The sequence below is a fragment of the Schistocerca cancellata genome, chromosome 8, assembly GCF_023864275.1.
Source record: "Schistocerca cancellata isolate TAMUIC-IGC-003103 chromosome 8, iqSchCanc2.1, whole genome shotgun sequence".
NCBI classification, from domain to species: Eukaryota; Metazoa; Arthropoda; class Insecta; order Orthoptera; family Acrididae; genus Schistocerca; species Schistocerca cancellata.
Window position 1 is genome coordinate 583990898 of NC_064633.1, and position 18355 is coordinate 584009252.

The 18355-nt window shown below is 40.5% G+C and overlaps 1 protein-coding gene across 1 annotated transcript in view; it reads right to left on the minus strand.

Annotated features, from left to right (window-relative positions):
• Window positions 1-13469: 13469 nt before the first annotated feature.
• Window positions 13470-18355, minus strand: part of LOC126095154 (2-oxo-4-hydroxy-4-carboxy-5-ureidoimidazoline decarboxylase-like) — a 55026-nt gene continuing 50140 nt past the window's right edge. Inside the window, exon 4 of the mRNA XM_049909879.1 lies at window positions 13470-13744. Within this exon, the coding sequence (XP_049765836.1) occupies window positions 13567-13744 (178 nt within the window). The 3' untranslated portion in view covers window positions 13470-13566. The remainder of the gene's footprint in view (window positions 13745-18355) is intronic.

Sequence of the window (18355 nt, forward strand, 5' to 3'; positions counted from 1 at the left end):
AACTTTAATTCTCTTTCCAAGTTTGTCCATAGAATGTGTCAAAGGCTTTAGGACGAAGACTATGCAATACTTCATAACAAGTAACTAGTTTGTTTGAGCGTGACATCACAACTGTTTACGTTTCTAACTGGTCATGGAAAAAAATATTGGGAATGGTAGTTTGAGAAGCGTTACTTTCAAAGTAATTTTCTTTTACACCAGATGAATTTCGGGCCAGAAGACCAGACATTTATGTTACTATTTAAAATTTTACTCACACATTTGATATATCTTAAAGAATAACACACGCAAATAGACCAAAATTATATGTAAAAGCTTAGCTTTTCTTGTAGCTGTACTATACCTATATTAATTTAAACTATTAACTTTCCCTGTTTGTGTGTTCACACTACTTAAGTGATGCTGTTGGCCGACTACATCGTGTGTCCCATGCTCTGAATATCTGCTGTCATTGGCAGCCGAGATTATGTGACCTGAACCATGATTGACTGACAAAAGCATATTACAATCTTGATTTCAAAACTTCAGAGACAATGTGTTATGTTTGGTGGAATTTGTATTTATGCATCTGTAAAACAAAAATACACAGCGTACAAGTTGCTGCTCATCAAAGATCTTTCCAAAACGTGTGCTGTTTTTTTTTTTTCCGCTCAGGAAAATGTTTCCACCTGGAGACAAGTGTATTTTTAACTGGAAAATCCAGGAATGTTTTTCCTTGTCCGTGTATACACCCTGTATATAGAACTTAATAGTCTGTGTACTGTATTTAGATCAGTTTAAGAGATAGTTGATAAATTGATATAAACTATGTTTCTACTACATTGTGGTGGTAAATTTGAGTAAAATGAAATACATTTTGTAAGAAATATTTGTTTACCATCGTACATTTGCCTAAAAAAATCAGTATGGGTGAACTGCTTTGAACTCACTTCATAGCAATTCCTCTTGATACAGTTAGTGATATTACTATACCAACACCAGATTATAAGTGACTGTTGCATGGCATTCAATTGTTAGCCGTGTGTCTCTTTGCCACCCTTCTAAAAACATAGCAAAAGCAATCAGATTTGTGCTTATCTACCATGATCCTTCACCACTCATAGTCATACCAACACAGTTCACATAAACTTGGAATATTGTCGCTTTAGTGAATAATATTGATATTCTGGCTCATTAGTAAATCCTGCAAACCATCAATTCTAACTGCACAAGAGCTATTACTATGTGTAATAAGTTAAGCTTGGAGATATTCATTCAACAGCATCATTTTGTGTCAACTAGGACACAAAAAATTGAAATTGCTTTTCAAAAAAATAGTGATGGGGCCACATCCACCCTGTCCCACACACTCCCCCCTCCCCACCGATGACAACCTTGTTCACACCTATCAGCACTGCGTTCTTTGGAGTTAGAATTATAACATTGTTCTTGAAATCTGAAGGTATTTGCCCTGTTTCATGTACTTTGCGCACCAGGTGGAATAGTTTTGTCATGGTTAGCATTCCCAATTATATCAGTAATTCATAGGGAACATCTACTTAGAGAGCTTGTTTGCATTTATGTCTTTCAGCGCTCCGTCAGATTCTTCCCTCAGTATCATTTCGCCCATCTCATCCTCACCTACGTTCTCCTTTCTTTCTATAACAGTGGCCTAACTTTTGTTTCTCCTTCATAGACCGTCTATATATTCCGTACACCTTTCAGCTTTCCCATCTTTGCTTAGTGCTGGCTTGCCTTCTGAGCTCTTGATATTCACACAGCTTGTGAGTTAACGAGATTTTGTTCTCACTTAAGTATATAGCCAAAGAGTCAGCCCTCAGGAACTGTGAAACGAACTCTGTCATCCAGGACCGTGTGCCACAAAGAGCGCAGATTTGACACAAGATGGGGAAATTCACAGGTATCTGTTGTGCTGAATGAGGCCTAAGTGCTGTAGTGTGCGAGTGAGACGGACAAGAACTTACGTCATAGGGAAACCCCGTAGAAGCTTTTTATGGCCAGGGAGACGTAACAGTGTTAAATAGGGCGGACCTAAGATCAGCCATAAAGGGAAGCATTTATGAAAACTATTTAGTTCTGTAGTAATTCAGGGAATGAGGCCACAGTAATTTTACTCTACCATCCTCCATAAATTTTCATGGTGATCCCAATAAAACTTGAATACTGATCATATCTATAATAGTTTAGCATTTACTGTTAAAGTGAAACTAACAAGTTATGTAACAAAGACCTGAATGCTAAAATCTGAACGCATTGGTCGATCTTAATGATCAATATTTCATATAGAAGTGCATAATTAAAATGGCAAATGTTGTAAATATCAACTCTGTAACTTTGTGTGTTTAAAATATATAGTAATTGTAAATTATCAGTATTTTCAGTTAACCATCAGATCATCATTTCCTCCACACAAAACACATTGAATGATAAGTCATTAGGTAATAGAATATTTGTTGTAAAGCTTAGTGCATAATAGTTATTGTTGTTCTTTATTTATTTATCAGAAAGCACATTGTGCAAGGCTACTGGCCATGGTATTCAGTGCTAAGAAAGAAATTGTATTGGTTTTATTGTAAAAGAATTTAATGTCTATTATGTAATGGATATTATTGTTACTTTATTTAGAACATGGAAGTGGTCAAGCTTTGATTATTTAAATATGTTAAAATGTAAAATAATGTAGAATAAGCTGTAGCCAACAGATGGACAGCTTCAGGAAATGGAACTGACCTAGTCAGTTGAGCAATGATGTTCGGCATGCAGGGGACGTGGTCGGAGACAGGCAGCGGGAGAGTTCTGGTCTAGACACCAAAGGGAACAGTGTTGGTGGAGACGCAAAAGGAGATGTTTGGTCTCTAGGTAGCTAGGAAGTGAAGCAATGTAGAAAATTTCACATTGTGTGGTATCGTGGGACTTAGTCTCTGAGTGATGAGCAGCTGTGCGCCTGGTGTGAACTCAAACTTGTCATGTAAATATCGAGGTCGAGTATTGGACTTGGGTTTCGTGATGAGATTGTGAGTGATCGAACTCTGTCAAATGGATATGCGCTCGAGTGTAACAGTAATTCTAAATACGACAACTTTTCGTGTTAGTTTGCTTTCTGAACAAACATTCTAACCAAATTGCAACTGTGTGGCCTACATCATTTATGGGTCCTTAATTTAGTTCCAGATTTTTTTTTTACAGTCGTATTGACCAACTAGGATCACGTTAACAACTTCAGTTCCTCTTCTTCCTTTGTTGTTGTTTCCTATTTTTCCAGTATTCCCTCATTTTCTCCCCATGAAGTCTCTTCCTTTCTTCTGTCCATGTTGTTCCCGATTTTTTATTTCTTCTGCTTTGAAAGCCTTCCAAATTTAGTATTTTGTTTTTAAAACGGTTTCTTTCTGCTATTTCTGATTCTTTGATGTTGTTTCTTTCAAGATCTTTTCTTACTTCTGTAATCCATGCTATTGTCGATTTCTTCTTCCAGAAATATAGGAGTATTTGTTTTGTTAGTTTATTTCCATCCATTCGGTAGAGATGTCCAAAAAAAAAGTAATCTTTGTTTGGCTATTACTTCAGATATTTTCTCTATATTTTTGTAGATCTCCTCATTACTTCTTATTTTCCAACCATCTGCAGTTTTGATTGCACCCATTATTTTTATAATAATCCTTCTTTCCAGTACCTCTAGTTTGTCCATCTTATAGTTCATCGTTAGGCATTCAGATCCATATAAACATTCTGGTCGTACCACTGTGGTGTAGTGTTTCAGTTTTGTTTTTTCTAGATATACATTTCTTGTTGTAAATATTTTTGGTCAAACGATATGCTCTTTCCATTTTGTTAATTCTTACATCTATTGCAGATTTTTCTAGTCCATTCTGTTGTATAGTTTCTCCAAGATATTTAAATTTATTTACTCACTCTATTTTACCTATTTGTGTTTCTATGTATTTTGGTGCATTTTTTATATTTGTCATGAATTTTGTTTTTTCAGCTGAAATTTTGAGACCAGTTCTGTTTGCTAATTTTTCCAGAATGTTTATTTGAGTAACTGCTTCTGTCAGGTTTTCTGAAAGTATTGCGAAATCATCTGCAAAAGCCAAACAGTTTTCCTTAATTCCATTTGTTTTCCTTCCCAGAGTTATTGGTTCAATTTTGTGATTTTTTAGCTCGGAATTCCAGATCTTTACAATTTTTTCTAGAACACAGTTAAACAGTAAAGGTGATAAACCGTCACCTTGTCTAACACCAGTTTTTATTTCAAAAGGCTGAGATACTTTCCCATAAATTTGACTTTAGATACTGTACCTGTTAGTGTTTCATGAATTATGTTTGCTTGTTTTGATTTAACACCAAATTCTCTAACGACCTTATCTATCGTTTCTCTGTCTATACAGTCAAATGCTTTCTTGAAATCTATAAATGACACTAGTATTGGTTTGCTGGTTAACATTCTATGGCGAATTATTGACTTTAAGTTAAAAAATTTGTTCTGCACAGGATCTTCCCTATAGAAAACCACCCTGATATTCTCCTATTTGTTTGTCTAAAGTATCTACCACTCTGTTGAGGAGAATTTTTGATAATATTTTGTATGCCACTGGCAGAAGTGACACTCCTCTGTAATTACTGACATTTTGTTTGTCTCCCTTTTTATGTAGCGGGTGGATTATTGCTGTTTTCCATTCAACTGGAATCTTTTCAGTTTTCCAAATGTTCTCAAAAAGCAGCTGTAGATGCTTTATGATTTTTGATTCTGACCACTTCAATAATTCTGCTGTAATGGAGTCTTCACCACTTGCTTTATTGTTTTTGAGTGTTTTGATGGCTTCATGAATTTCTAGCTCTGTTGGCGGGAAATCTTCCTCTAGATTTTGAGGTGTCACTGGAAATTCTAATTCATCTGTTGGAACAGGACAGTTTAACAACTTTTCAAAAAAAGTTCCAGATATTATTATTACAGTTGTTATATGTTATATTAACTTTGCATTTTGCCATTAGCCAGACAATTAACCAAAGGGTCACAAGTGCCTAATTTACAGCATGTAATGTGACACGTGCAGTTCAACTCCTAGACGAGTTTGAGCCAAGACATATCAACAAAGAGGAACCGCATGTCAGCCCGAATATCTATGGGATGTTAGCTCACATGCTCCTGTTCTTTTCTCCACAGATCTCTTTAATTTCCCTGGAGATGGTAACTATCTTTCCCCCATGTTTCTACAGTTTTGCATTCTCCCTCTAGCTATTCCATTCCTGCTTAGCCATATTGAATTTCCTGTAAATCTCATTTTTTAGGCACTTTTATTCGATTTCACCTTTTTCCTGTGCTACATTTTTATATTTTCTCCTTTAGTCACTTAAATTTAGTATTTCATGTGTTATCTGAGGATTTTTACCAGGGCTTGTTTTTTTGCCTATGTGATCCTCTGGTGCATTCAAATTTAGTATTTCATGTGTTATCTGAGGATTTTTACTGGGGCTTGTTTTTTTGCCATCTGGTGCATTCACTACTTGTTCATCTTATGTTGTATTCCTTACCTCTGTTTCAGTTCCACGTTGCACAATGCGCCTTTTGAAATGCTCAACGACTTCAGGTTTGCTCAGTTTATCCAGGTCCTATTTCTCTAAATCCCTGCCTTTTTGCAGATTCTTCAGTTCATAACCAGTAAATTATGATCAGACTCTACATCTGCCTCTGGTAATGTCTTGCAGTTTAAAATCTGATTTCGAGATCCGTCTTAACATAATATAATCAGTCTGAAATCTACTAGTTTCTTCAGGTCCTTTCCATGTATTATACAACCGTCTCTCTCATTATTCTTAAACTAAGTGCTAGCAATGATTAAAATATGCTTTGTGCAAAGTTCTACCAAGTGCCCACCTCATTCATTCCTTTCCCCCAGTCCATGTTTCCCTTTTAAGTTTTCCTTCTCTTCCTTTTCCTACTACTACAGAATTGCAATCACCTATCACAATTAAATTTAGTCCCTTAATCTGTGGGTCTAGTTGGCATGTCAAGTTGTACTACTATGGTGGGTGTTGACTACATGTCTATTTTGGCTGTGCTAATGAGTTTACTTTGGTGTTCATAGTAGCTTATGTGCATTCCTATTTTCTTATTCATTATTAAGTGTACTCCTGCATTACCTCATTTGATTTTGTGTTTTTAATGCTGCACTAAACTGATCACGAATGTAAAATTAGAGAGATTAGAGCGCGCACAGAGGCTTTCAGACAGTCGTTCTTCCCGCGAACCATACGCGACTGGAACAGGAAAGGGAGATAATGACAGTGGCGCGTAAAGTGCCCTCCGCCACACACCGTTGGGTGGCTTGCGGAGTATAAATGTAGATGTAGATGTAGATGTAGATAAGAAATCTCCTTCCGGCCACTGCACTTCACTCATTCCCACTGTATCTAATTTCAATCTATCAATACCATATAGCAGAGATGCTGAGTCGCAATAGTAGGCGTAACAAAAAGTTCACACAGTTGTAGCTTTCAGCTATAAAGGCCTTTGTCAGCAGTAGACACACACACACACAACACGTGCGCACGTACGCAAATGCAACTTGCACACACGTCTGCAGTCTCAGAGAGCTGAAGCCACACTGCGAGCAGCAGCATCAGTGCATGATGGGAGTGGCAAGTGGGTGGGGTAAGGAGGAGGCTGGGGTGGGGAGGGGGAGGGATAGTATGGTGGGAGTAGTGGACAGTGAAGTGTTGCAGTTTATACGGAGGGCAGGAGAGAAGATGTGGAGGGGGGAGGGGGTAACTAGCAGAAAGGAGAGAATAAAAAGAAATTAAAAGACTGGGTGTGGCAGTGAAAAGACAGCTGTTTAGTGCTGGAATGGGAACAGGGAGGGGGCTGGATGGGTGAAAACAGTGACTAACGAAGGTTGAGGCCAGGAGGGTTACGGGAACGTAGGATGTATTGCTGGGAAAGTTCCCACTTGCGCAATTCAGAAAAACTGGTGTTGGTGGGAAGGATCCATATGGCACAGTCATTGAGATGAGGGATATCATGTTTGGCAGCGTGATCCGCAACAGGGTGGTCCACTTGTTTTTTGGCCATGTTTTGTCGGTGGCCATTCATATGGACAGACAGCTTGTTGGTTGTCATGCCTGCATAGAATGCAGCACAGTGGTTGCAGCTTAGCTTGTAAAGCACGTGACTGGTTTCGCAGTTATCCCTGCCTTTGATTGTATAGGTGATGTTAGTGACCTGACTGGAGTAGGTGGTGGAAGGAGGATGTATGGGACAGGTCTTGCATCTAGGTCTATTGCAGGGGTATGAGCCATGAAATGAGGGGTTGGGAGCAGGGGTTGTGTAAGGATGGACAAGTATATTGTGTAGGTTCAGTGGACGGTGGAATACCACGGTAGGAGGGGTGGGAAGGATAGTGGGCAGGGCATTTCTCATTTCAGGGCACGACGAGAGGTAATCGAAACCCTGGCGGAGAATGTAATTCAGTTGCTCCAGTCCCGGATGGTACTGAGCTATGAGGGGAATGCTCCCCTGTGGCCGGACTTTTTCGCCACCAACCCGACCAATCAGACTCAACCAAAGACCAATATTGAATGTTGCCTAACTCAGTTCACTCCTCTACCCAACCGTGATCCACCCCCATTGCCTTCAAACCCCCCCGTGTTAACTTTCCAGAATTTCTTAACCTTGAACCTTGCCTCACCATCATTCCTCAAATCCCTCAATATGAAAACTAACCTTACATCCACAGAAAGAACCGCAGTACACCATCTAAAAACTGATCCCAACATTATAATCCTACCTGCAGACAAAGGCTCCATCACTGTTGTTTTGAACAGCAAGGGTTTTGTGGCAGAAGGACTACATCATCTGTCAGATACTTCCACCTACAAGCCATGCCACAGTGATCCCATTCCAGTAATCCAGCAGGATCTCCAGTCACTACTCAACTCAAATCCTTGGGCCCATCCCAGAACCTCTCCTCAGAGTCCATCTCTCTACTTACCCCTACCGCTCCCCGCACTCCCACCTTCTACATGCTTCCTAAAGTCCATAAACCCAACCACCCAGGATGCCGCATTGTGGCTGGTTACTGTGCCCCCACTGAGAGAATCTCTGCTCTCATAGACCAACACCTTCAACCTATTACCCAGAACCTATCCTCCTATATAAAAGATACCAACCATTTCCTCGACCGACTCTCCACAGTTCCTGTCCCTTTACCACATGATTCCCTGCTCATCACTATTGATGCCACCTCCCTCTGCACTAACATTCCTAATGCCCATGGCCTTACTGATATCGAACACTGCCTTTCCAGACACCCTATGGATTCCAAACCAACAACCTCCTTCCTAGTCTCCATGACCAACTATATCCTCACCCACAATTACTTCTCCTTTGAAGGCATTACCTACAAACAAATTCGCAGTACGGCTATGGGCACCCCCATAGCACCATCCTATGCTAACCTATTCATGGGCCATCTAGAGGAATCCTTCCCAAATACCCAGAATCCTAAACCCCTCACCTGGTTCAGATTCATTGATGACATCTTTGCTATGTGGGTTGAAGGTGAGGACACCTTATTCACATTCCTCCAGAACAACTACTACTTCTCCCCCATTTGCTTCACCTGGTCCTATTCAACCTAACAAGCCACCTTCCTAGATGTTGACCTCCACCTCAGATGGCTACATCAGTGCCTTCATCCGTATCAAACCTACTAACCACCAGCAATATTTCCACTTTGACAGCTGCCACCCATTCCATACCAAGAAGTCCCTTCCGTACAGCCTAGCCACCCATGGTCGTCGCATCTGCAGTGACGAGCAGTCCCTCTCAAAATACAGCGAGAGCTTCACTGAAGCCTTCACTGACTGTAATTATCCTCCCATCCTTGTACAAAAACAAATCTCCCGTGCCTTATCTTTCCAGTCTCCCACCACCTTCCAAAGTCCCACAGTCCGGCCACAGAGGAGCGTTCCCCTCATAACTCAATACCAACTGGGACTGGAGCAATTGAATTACATTCTCTGCCAGGGTTTCGATTACCTCTCGTCGTGCCCTGAAATGAGAAATGCCCTGCCCACTATCCTTCCCACCCCTCCTACCGTGGTATTCCACCGTCCACTGAACCTACACAATATACATGTCCATCCTAACACAACCCCTGCTCCCAAACCCTCATTTCATGTCTCATACCCCTGCAGTAGACCTAGATGCAAGACCTGTCCCATACATCCTCCTACTACCACCTACTCCTGTCAGGTCACTAACATCGCCTATACAATCAAGGGCAGGACTACCTGTGAAACCAGTCACGTGATTTACAAGTTAAGCTGCAATCACTGTGCTGCATTCTATTTCATGACAACCAACAAGCTGTCTGTCCATATGAATGGCCACCGACAAACTGTGGCCAAAAAACAAGTGGACCACCCTGTTGGGGAACACGCTGCGAAACATGATATCCCTCATCTCAATGACTGCTTCACAGCCTGTGCCATATGGATCCTTCCCACCAAAACCAGCTTTTCTGAATTGCAGAGGTGGAACTTTCCCTGCAATACATCCTACGTTCCCATAATTCTCCTAGTCTCAACTTTCGTTAGTCACTGTCTTCACCCATCCAGCCCCCTCCCTGTTCCCATTCCAGCACTACACAGGTATCATTTCACTGCCACACCCAGTCTTTTAATTTCTTTTTATTTCTCTCCTTTCTGCTACTTACCCGTCCCCCCTCCGTACAATACCAACGCAGGCATGTCGGCTGATGTTACAAGGCCAGATCAGTCAATCGTCCATATTATTGCCTGCGCAACTGCTGATATGGTTGCTGTCCTTCTTCATGAATATTGGGCTAGGCTGGTCTCTCCACAGATATCCGTCCATTATGGTTGCACATACAGTAGGGCTATCTGTATCGTTGATGCAGGCAAGCCACCCTATCTCCCCAAGGTCCATGGTATATGTTTTACTATCAACAGCAAAAACCATCAGTTAGTAAATGTATTGAAAAATGAGTGTAACATGTCAAAGATCCTAAGACATCTCCTAAAGATGATTAGTTATCTTCTGAATAAACAATTTATTTACAGGGTATCCGTAATGAAAGTTCCAATTTCAAAATGCTGTAGAAACGCTCAGGATGATACCAAATTTCCATGGACACACAGGAAAATGTCATGGAACAAAAACAAATTAACAAAAATTTTATGAATACATGGCACTTTAAGCGACTTAACGTAAATGGGATCAATTACAAATGACAGATGAATCACAGTACGATGCCTACGGTTCGAGTTGCACATTACACCATCTGTACAGTTCAGTGTGCATGAATGCACAAGTTTGGCAGGCAACAGTTGTGGCAGTGTCAGTTAGGCAAGTCCACCCACCATGGCAAGGTTGTACCACATTTGTTGGAAAAAATAGGTTTTTAATTGTCATGAGGCCAAAAACTGCATAAGAAGCAAAATGTCATCGGTTTTTGATTGTCCTTGGGCAAAAGCCATGTAAAAGCAAAACAACATCAGTTTCTAATGGTCGTGAGACAGGTCCAAGACATGTTCAGTATGCTGTCTACCACTGTACGTCACAAGTTGAAATTGAGAAACAGCACGTTCCACAACAGATCAGACTGTCCTAGAGATCACACTCGGAATGTGTTACACATTGCATGCCTTCAATTCAGCTATGCTTGTAATGTGTGCACAGAACACAGCATCTTTCAGATAATCCCAAAGACATAAGTCACATGGATTAAGATCAGGTTATCTGAACAGCCAGACTGTAGGCAAATGATGGCTGATAATTCTAAAATTTCGAAAATTCCTCTGCAGCAGCCACTTAATTTGCTGTGCAATGTGGAGAGGACCAAAATCTTGCTTAAAAATGATTGTACCCATACATACACATTGTTGAAGGGTTGGAATGACGTTGGTGCGTAAAAGTCTCCCATAGCATTTACCCGTGACTGCACAAGTAACAGGACCTGCAGGACTCATCTCTTAAAAAGTACAGCCCTTTGTTAAACGATGCCCTCAACCTGCACCACACAGTCACCTTTGCAGAATGAAGTACATGTTGATGTGAGTGAATTTTCTGTTGCACATGTTCTGCAATTCTGCTTATTGACATGTCCTTGGACTTACATGCAGCCAAGAAATTCCAAAGTGAATGCTTGTCATGCTGGCCGGTCGGTAGGAAGCAGCCTCTGAAGGAAGACATTTTGTATGGTTGTTTCGTAGGATCTTATGCACCACGTTCACAGGCATGTCCAGTTAGGGCAATTCCCCGTGCACTGCTTGTTTGCACACCACTGCTCGACCCCTCCGTCAAAGCTGTGGCCAGACCCTTAACAGATATTAGACTAATGTTCAGAACTTCTGTAGGACTACTGATGAACAGTCACTGTTATTGTAAAAGAGCTTTACCAGCTGTGCATGATCCTTCATGGAGGCAGTCATGTTGGGTGTCATGGATGCAACCTGAAGAGCAGTCGTGTGCTGCGTGGCTGTTGCTGTGCATATTCTGACGCTTACAGTGCCATCTATTTGTCGAATTTTTGTTATATATATGTTTTTTTATTCCAATATGTTTCACCTTGCATCAATAATATGTTGTTCAAATTTCTGTCATTCTGAACCATGGTTCTCTTTCTATGGCATTTTGAAATTGGAACTTTAATTGTGGACACGGTATAGTTTAGGTACACTGCCCCAGAAGATGAATCCAGAAAACTATGGGGAGTGGAAATATGCAAAAGAAGCCAACTTTCTTATACATGCTGAACCGAGCATCGTGATTAATTTATCTGTGCGTTGACTTGTAATCCAGTTACCGAGGGGGGTGGCGCAGTGGTTAGCACACTGGAGCCGCATTGTGGAGGATGATGCTTCGAACCCGTCTCCGGCCATCCTGATTTAGGTTTTCCATGATTTCCCTAAATTGTTTCAGGCAAATGCGGGGATGGTTCCTCTGAAAGGGCGTGGCCAATTTCCTTCCCAAATCCGAGCTTGTGCTCTGTCTCTAATGACCTCATTGATAACAGAACATTAAACACTAATCTCCTCCTCCCCTCCTCCTTGTAACCCGGTTGACCCCAAGGACTTTTTCACATGGTGTTTCTTTTATATGAGGTTAATACTTAAACTATGGGCCACTTCTATCTGAAATATTACTGCTCTCTGAAATAGTATATATTCAAACTATGAGCACTGTTACTCTTGAATTCTGAAGTGCTGCCTCTTTAAATACTGCTTAGACAAACCATATATTTTCTTCTGTTCTTGGACTTCTTCACTGTTGAAATTGTCCTTTGCTGGAATCTGGAGGCTTTTATCTGTCTCCACTTTTCTACTAAATAATAGCCAACTCTTCATCTGAAATACAGTTATAGTGCTTCTTCTGTTACAAAATGTCATAACTGTATAGTGTATGTATGTTTCTGATACGAGAATAAGAAAAGGTTACAATATGCCAACACTTCATAACATTGTTGTGTTCATACATGCGCTATGATATTAAATGCATTCTGTATGACATTAATGTCAGCTAATGAAAACTTTGTCTTCTGTGATGTCAGCACCATTGTCAACGTGCCTCCTTCATTTGATGGTGTGGTGTGCCCTGCTTCTCTGTACTGGGGTGTCATAGTGAGGAATAACTACCAAGCCAGCAGATACCGCAATGTGTAGCAAAACTGTCATCGTCATCCCACCTTGAAGACACTGGCATCCATCCATATCAATGTACATGTGCAGTCAGTAACAAACTTCCAAGCAGCTTGCTATTCTAAACTAATTAGGTAATAAAATACTTATACTGTGGTGATCATCATTCACCAGCTAGATAGACATTGGATAAAATGTTGCTGTACTAAAAGTGATGTGTTAAACTATATATTGTATGAACTGTAGTGAGTTTGAGTTTGGATAATTGATTAGTGTTGTTACATCATCAGCAAACATTACAGTTTCTGCTACATTTTTAAGCATGGTCAACAGGGTGGCAAGTGGTTTTTACATATAACATATATGTTACATATAACGTTAGTGGTAATTAATTTTCAAGCCAGGAAGAAGCAGTTGACTGCCTCTCTCTGGTAATTCTTTTGTTATCGTTTGACTACCAGATTAATGAGTTCTAAACTAATAGTGTGTCATTTTGCACTAATATTAGAGAGCACCAATGTACCTATTTCAGAACGACCACATAGACTTCGTTATAAGAAAAACCAATGACAGGGCGTGATTAATTGGCAGCCTAGCGAGAAACTGCATTTTGTGTACAAGATACTGCATAGAAAACAGACGTTGTTTAGTTGTGTCCATTGCTTAATCTCATCTTCAACCGTTTTGATTCCTCTGTCAGCTGTGCAATTTTGGAACACACAATGCATTCATTGTATGTACCGGAGCACTGTTCCTGATGCTGGAATCCATGAAACATGATGAATTAATAAATTAAGCCAGTGTAGTGCTACTTATAGCTGATACACCTTTATTTTTATTTGAAGGGAAATATTGGTTTTTATTTCATATACATTGAATAACAAGTTATTATATACATGATGCAAAAGTTCAATCTTCAACTAAATCTTTTATTCTTAAATTGCATATCTTCTTTACTTCAGAAATACCTGTTTCCAGTTCGTCTTCCTTAGAATTCTGTAACCTCCTCCTCAACCCTTCAAGAATTGTGTCTGCTTTATTTTCCCGTGCACAAATTACAAATGGGAATCCAAATTTTGATTTATAGCTGGAATAAAAAAAATACATGTAAATCAAATTTGTATTCCAGTAGTTACAAAGTAAATATTTTATGAGTGTAGGTAACAACTCACATAGTAGTAGAAGTGTATGTAGTGTGTGTGTGTGTGTGTGTGTGTGTGTGTGTGTGTGTGTGTGTGTGTGTGCGCGCGCGTGTGTCCATGTGTGTACTCTAGTTTGAAAAAGGATTTGTCCAAAAGTTAGCTGAGTTTTTGCTCTTTATTTGTGCATCTGTCAATGACTCACTGCTTCTACTATTTCGTGAGTTGTTACTGTTATTCCTAAGTTACACTTGCCTGACAAAAAAAGTGAAGGTCCCAGAAGGGAGCAGGAAACAAAATGAAACCTCATGGGTTGATGGCATGTGTGTGATGTTATTTCAGCAATTACAGTACAGAGTCAAATTTACAAATAACTTGGCAATGTCAGTGCACTGATGCATTTGGGAAGCCTGTTGTAACCTCTTCTGAGGTTAGGTGGTCCACTACTGTTGTAACTGGTCCTCGATATCCTGGATGCGGGCACTGGGGAACAAAGTTGCTATCTGAACTAGTCTCACCCGTGTTCTGTTTGGGATGATTCTGGTGATCTTGTGGGTTACGGCATAGAAGTGCCACGTGTGGACAAGCATTGTCTTGCTGAAAAATGGCACTGTGATTCTGTCACTTGAGGAGTAACATGTGAGGACACAAGCTGTCCGTGACACACCATTTTGCCATCAGCTGTGACGTGAAGTCATACCTGATGGCTCCCTGCACCAGTGACACCAGGAGTAACATGGCTGTGCTCCTCCGAAACATTGTAAGAACACTACATCTCCCAAAGTCACCATCATATTCATTGACGATTGTCATCCGGGGTAGTGCAGAACTGTGATCCATTGCTGAACACAATTTTATGCCATTCATCCCAGCAGTCCATATTTCCCAGCCATGGCACCACTGCAAATGAAGCTGTTTGTGTTATGGTGTTAATGGCAGCCAATGAATGTCACACTAATTCCCTAGTCCAGCTGTTACTAGTCTCTGACCAATGGTGCGGGATGACACAGAATATATCAAGGAGCCCATTAGTTGTTGTAGAACTGCAGATGGGAATGTAAAGGGGCTACAATGTGCTTAGAGCACAGAAAGACACTTCTCCCTTTTGGTGGTCAGATGTGGTTGTCCAGAACCTTGACAACAAATATGCGTGCCCTCACGTTCACGTGCAGTACAGCGTTCGGCCACTGTCTCATCTAAATGCTTTGCAAATTTAGCATATTATACGATTTGACCTGCCGGCCAAATGGAGATCCATAATGAGGACGCTTTCAAACTCCTCTGATGCTGATAAAGCTGTCTAACACTAGTGTTTGGCATTTTCACATGTTACAGTGTTGACTCGACATCTGATCCTCTTCACACCCATTATATACCCTACCAGGTGTGGTAACAATGTTAAACACAAACAATACACTCTTTTGACTATTCAACCTGCCACAGAGAATTGCAACTATCGTTATTTATGTGCCTGATTATGGTGTGTATGCATTCAAAGTTTGTATTGAAATCTGACCACATCTTCTGGGTTCTTCACATTTGTTTTGCCAGGCATTGTATTTACATTCTGTCAGAACTTCACATAACATGCTTGAAATAAACAACGAAGTAGAACAAAGTCATAATAAATTGACTTGCCGTGTAACTTCAGTCCCTTGATACGAAAAGACAGCCCATTCCTGTGTGCTAGATAAAAAATTATGTATGGGTATGAAATGTCATTGTGCTCAAGTTACTTCTGCAAATAACTTTGCTTTGACTATTTTATATACAACAAGAAACAAATGCTCAAAAATGTGACAACTGTCATGGAATTATAGATATCAGTGTAGTATGACTGGAAAGCATTACTGTTCCCTTTAAATACCTATAGTATGAACCCACCCCCCCATGAACCATGGACCTTACCATTGGTGTGAAGGCTTACGTGCCTCAACGATACAGGAGGGGTATCTGTTGAGAGGCCAGACAAACGTGTGGTTCCTGAAGAGGGGCAGCAGCCTTTTCAGTTGTTGCAGGGGCAACAGTGTGGATGATTGACTGATCTGGCCTTCTAACACTAACCAAAATGGCCTTGCTGTTCTGGTACTGTGAATGGCTGGAAGCAAGGGGAAACTACAGCCGTAATTTTTCCTGAGGGCATGCAGCTTTACTGTATGATTAAATGAGAAATGTGGTGCTGCGGAAGAATGCTGAAGATTAGATGGGTAGATCACATAACTAATGAGGAGGTATGGAATAGAGTTGGGGAGAAGAGGAGCTTGTGGCACAACTTGACTAGAAGAAGGGTTCGGTTGGTAGGACATGTTCTGAGACATTGAGGGATCACCAATTTAGTATTGGAGGGCAGCGTGGAGGGTAAAAATCGTAGAGGGAGACCAAGAGATGAATACACTAAGCAGATTCAGAAGGATGTAGGCTGCAGTAGGTACTGGGAGATGAAGAAGCTTGCACAGGTTAGAGTAGCATGGAGAGCTGCATCAAACCAGTCTCAGGACTGAAGACCACAACAACAACAACAACAGTATGAAAAAACTGTGGAGGGTGTTATATAATCCTTGCAGTGAGTGAGTGCTGGAAGAATCAGAAAAAAGTGTTGAAAGAATGTGGAGGCAACTAAATAACACAATGACATTAAGAAATTAATAATTGACTATGGATGAAAGAAAATTTCAGTTTGTGAGTAGTAGAAAGAGAATATGTTGATTTTACTTCGAAGTATTCCATCTAGTGTTGTAAAAGTTTAGAGATAATATTTCTGTAGAAGACCACATTAACATTAACATTATCATTTGAGAGAACGGTATCGACTAGAAGTTAATTGCAGCTATAGGAGGCAAAACTAAATAAACCTAAAGTATTCATGTGGAGGGTAGATGAAGAATTGTATGGGAAACATTTATTAATTTGGAATTGTCAGTGTGGGATTTGCCTCTCACTCTCTGGCCAACAGGTAACAAAATGCAGAAAAACCCTATTAGTTCATGTAAAAGAAATGAAGACTGTAACTAAGCAGGAGTTTTAATGGGAAGCTAGTGAAGATGATTTACTGAAAAGTAACGTGAGATATAATGCTATTGGTTAGGAAGCAATTGACATCAATACATCAGTGTCCAAAAAAATATGCACTGTAGCTCAGTTTTGTGATGAATGACAAAACAGTTTTGAAATTGATTTCATGCCAGTTGGCACTGGACACACTCTCTACTAGTAAATATGCATTACCTTTGCCGGCTTTCTTCAAACTAACACTGAATTTATATGCCTGTCCATCTGGCAGTGCTAAATGTGAATTCACTAAATAATGTGAGTGGGGGGGAGGGTGGCAGCTGCCCTTTCCTGGCCACCTCTTGTACCTTGTTTCACCTAAAAACCATAAAAACCAGAGGTGGCTTATTTTACATCCCTGTAGTCATGGGTAAATTACCTCCTGAGACAGTGCATCTCATGTAAATAGTGTCCATTCAGTGAAAATCAGGATTAAGAGAATTGTGCAATGTAGATAATTGCACATCTTATACAACCCTATTTGAGGGTCTTGGAATTTTCATTCTCATTTTCCAATAAATGCAGAGGATCCAGAAAATATAGACAGTCTTTGATAGTAAATGTGATATATCTTTGCATGGTGGCGTAACCCATTGTTTTCTCAACAGATCTTGGCACACGTTTTCCAGCAAATGACAGTGCAGCAATGAATGAAGCAAGATTCTCATATGAGCAACACAAGGTCCTATTGAAGTGGTACTGGAAGTACAAAAACACGATGGAGGTACAATGGCAATGCCGTAATGTGTATGGAACTCAGACACCAACACATACAACAATTTATTGTATTCGGGATAAATTGAAACTTGATGGTACCATTCAGGATGAGCATAAGGTAAGGTCTGGCCCAGGAAAAACATCAAGTCCAGCTTCCAACACTGCTGTGTTGCCACAGTTTACTGGCTCACCTCAAAAATCTGTGGAACAGGGTGCAAATGAAAGCAGGGTAAGGTGATCAAATATACGACAAATTCTGAAGGCTGTGAAGTGGAAAGTATACATTCAAAGATTGCTGCACACTATGAATGAGGATGACACAGGTCGAAGGATGGAGTACTGCAAGTGTTTTGAAAGCATGCTTCATGAGGATGGGTGGTTATCTGACCCGATAAGGTGCAGTTCAAACTGAACGGTACTGTAAACCACTGCAACTGTATGTATTGGACTCCTGAAAATCTTCACATTGACATGGACAAACATGTTAATCTACCAGGTGTTAATGTGTGATGTGATGTGGTGTGGTGTGGTCTGTCATCAAGCACTTTGATTGGCCCCCATTCTTCTTTGAAGGTACCGTAACTGGTAAGGTGCGTCTTCATATGCTCCAAACTTCCATTTTACCGGCCATCTGTGAGGTGTTTGGAAATGAAAGATTTTACCTACAACAAGATGGCACTCCATGTTACTACCTCAGAGATGTCGTAGCCTACTGGGATGAAAATCTACCTGGATGATGGACAGGTCGAAGAGGAGCTGTTAAGCATCCACCGCATTCTCCAGACCTTACACAT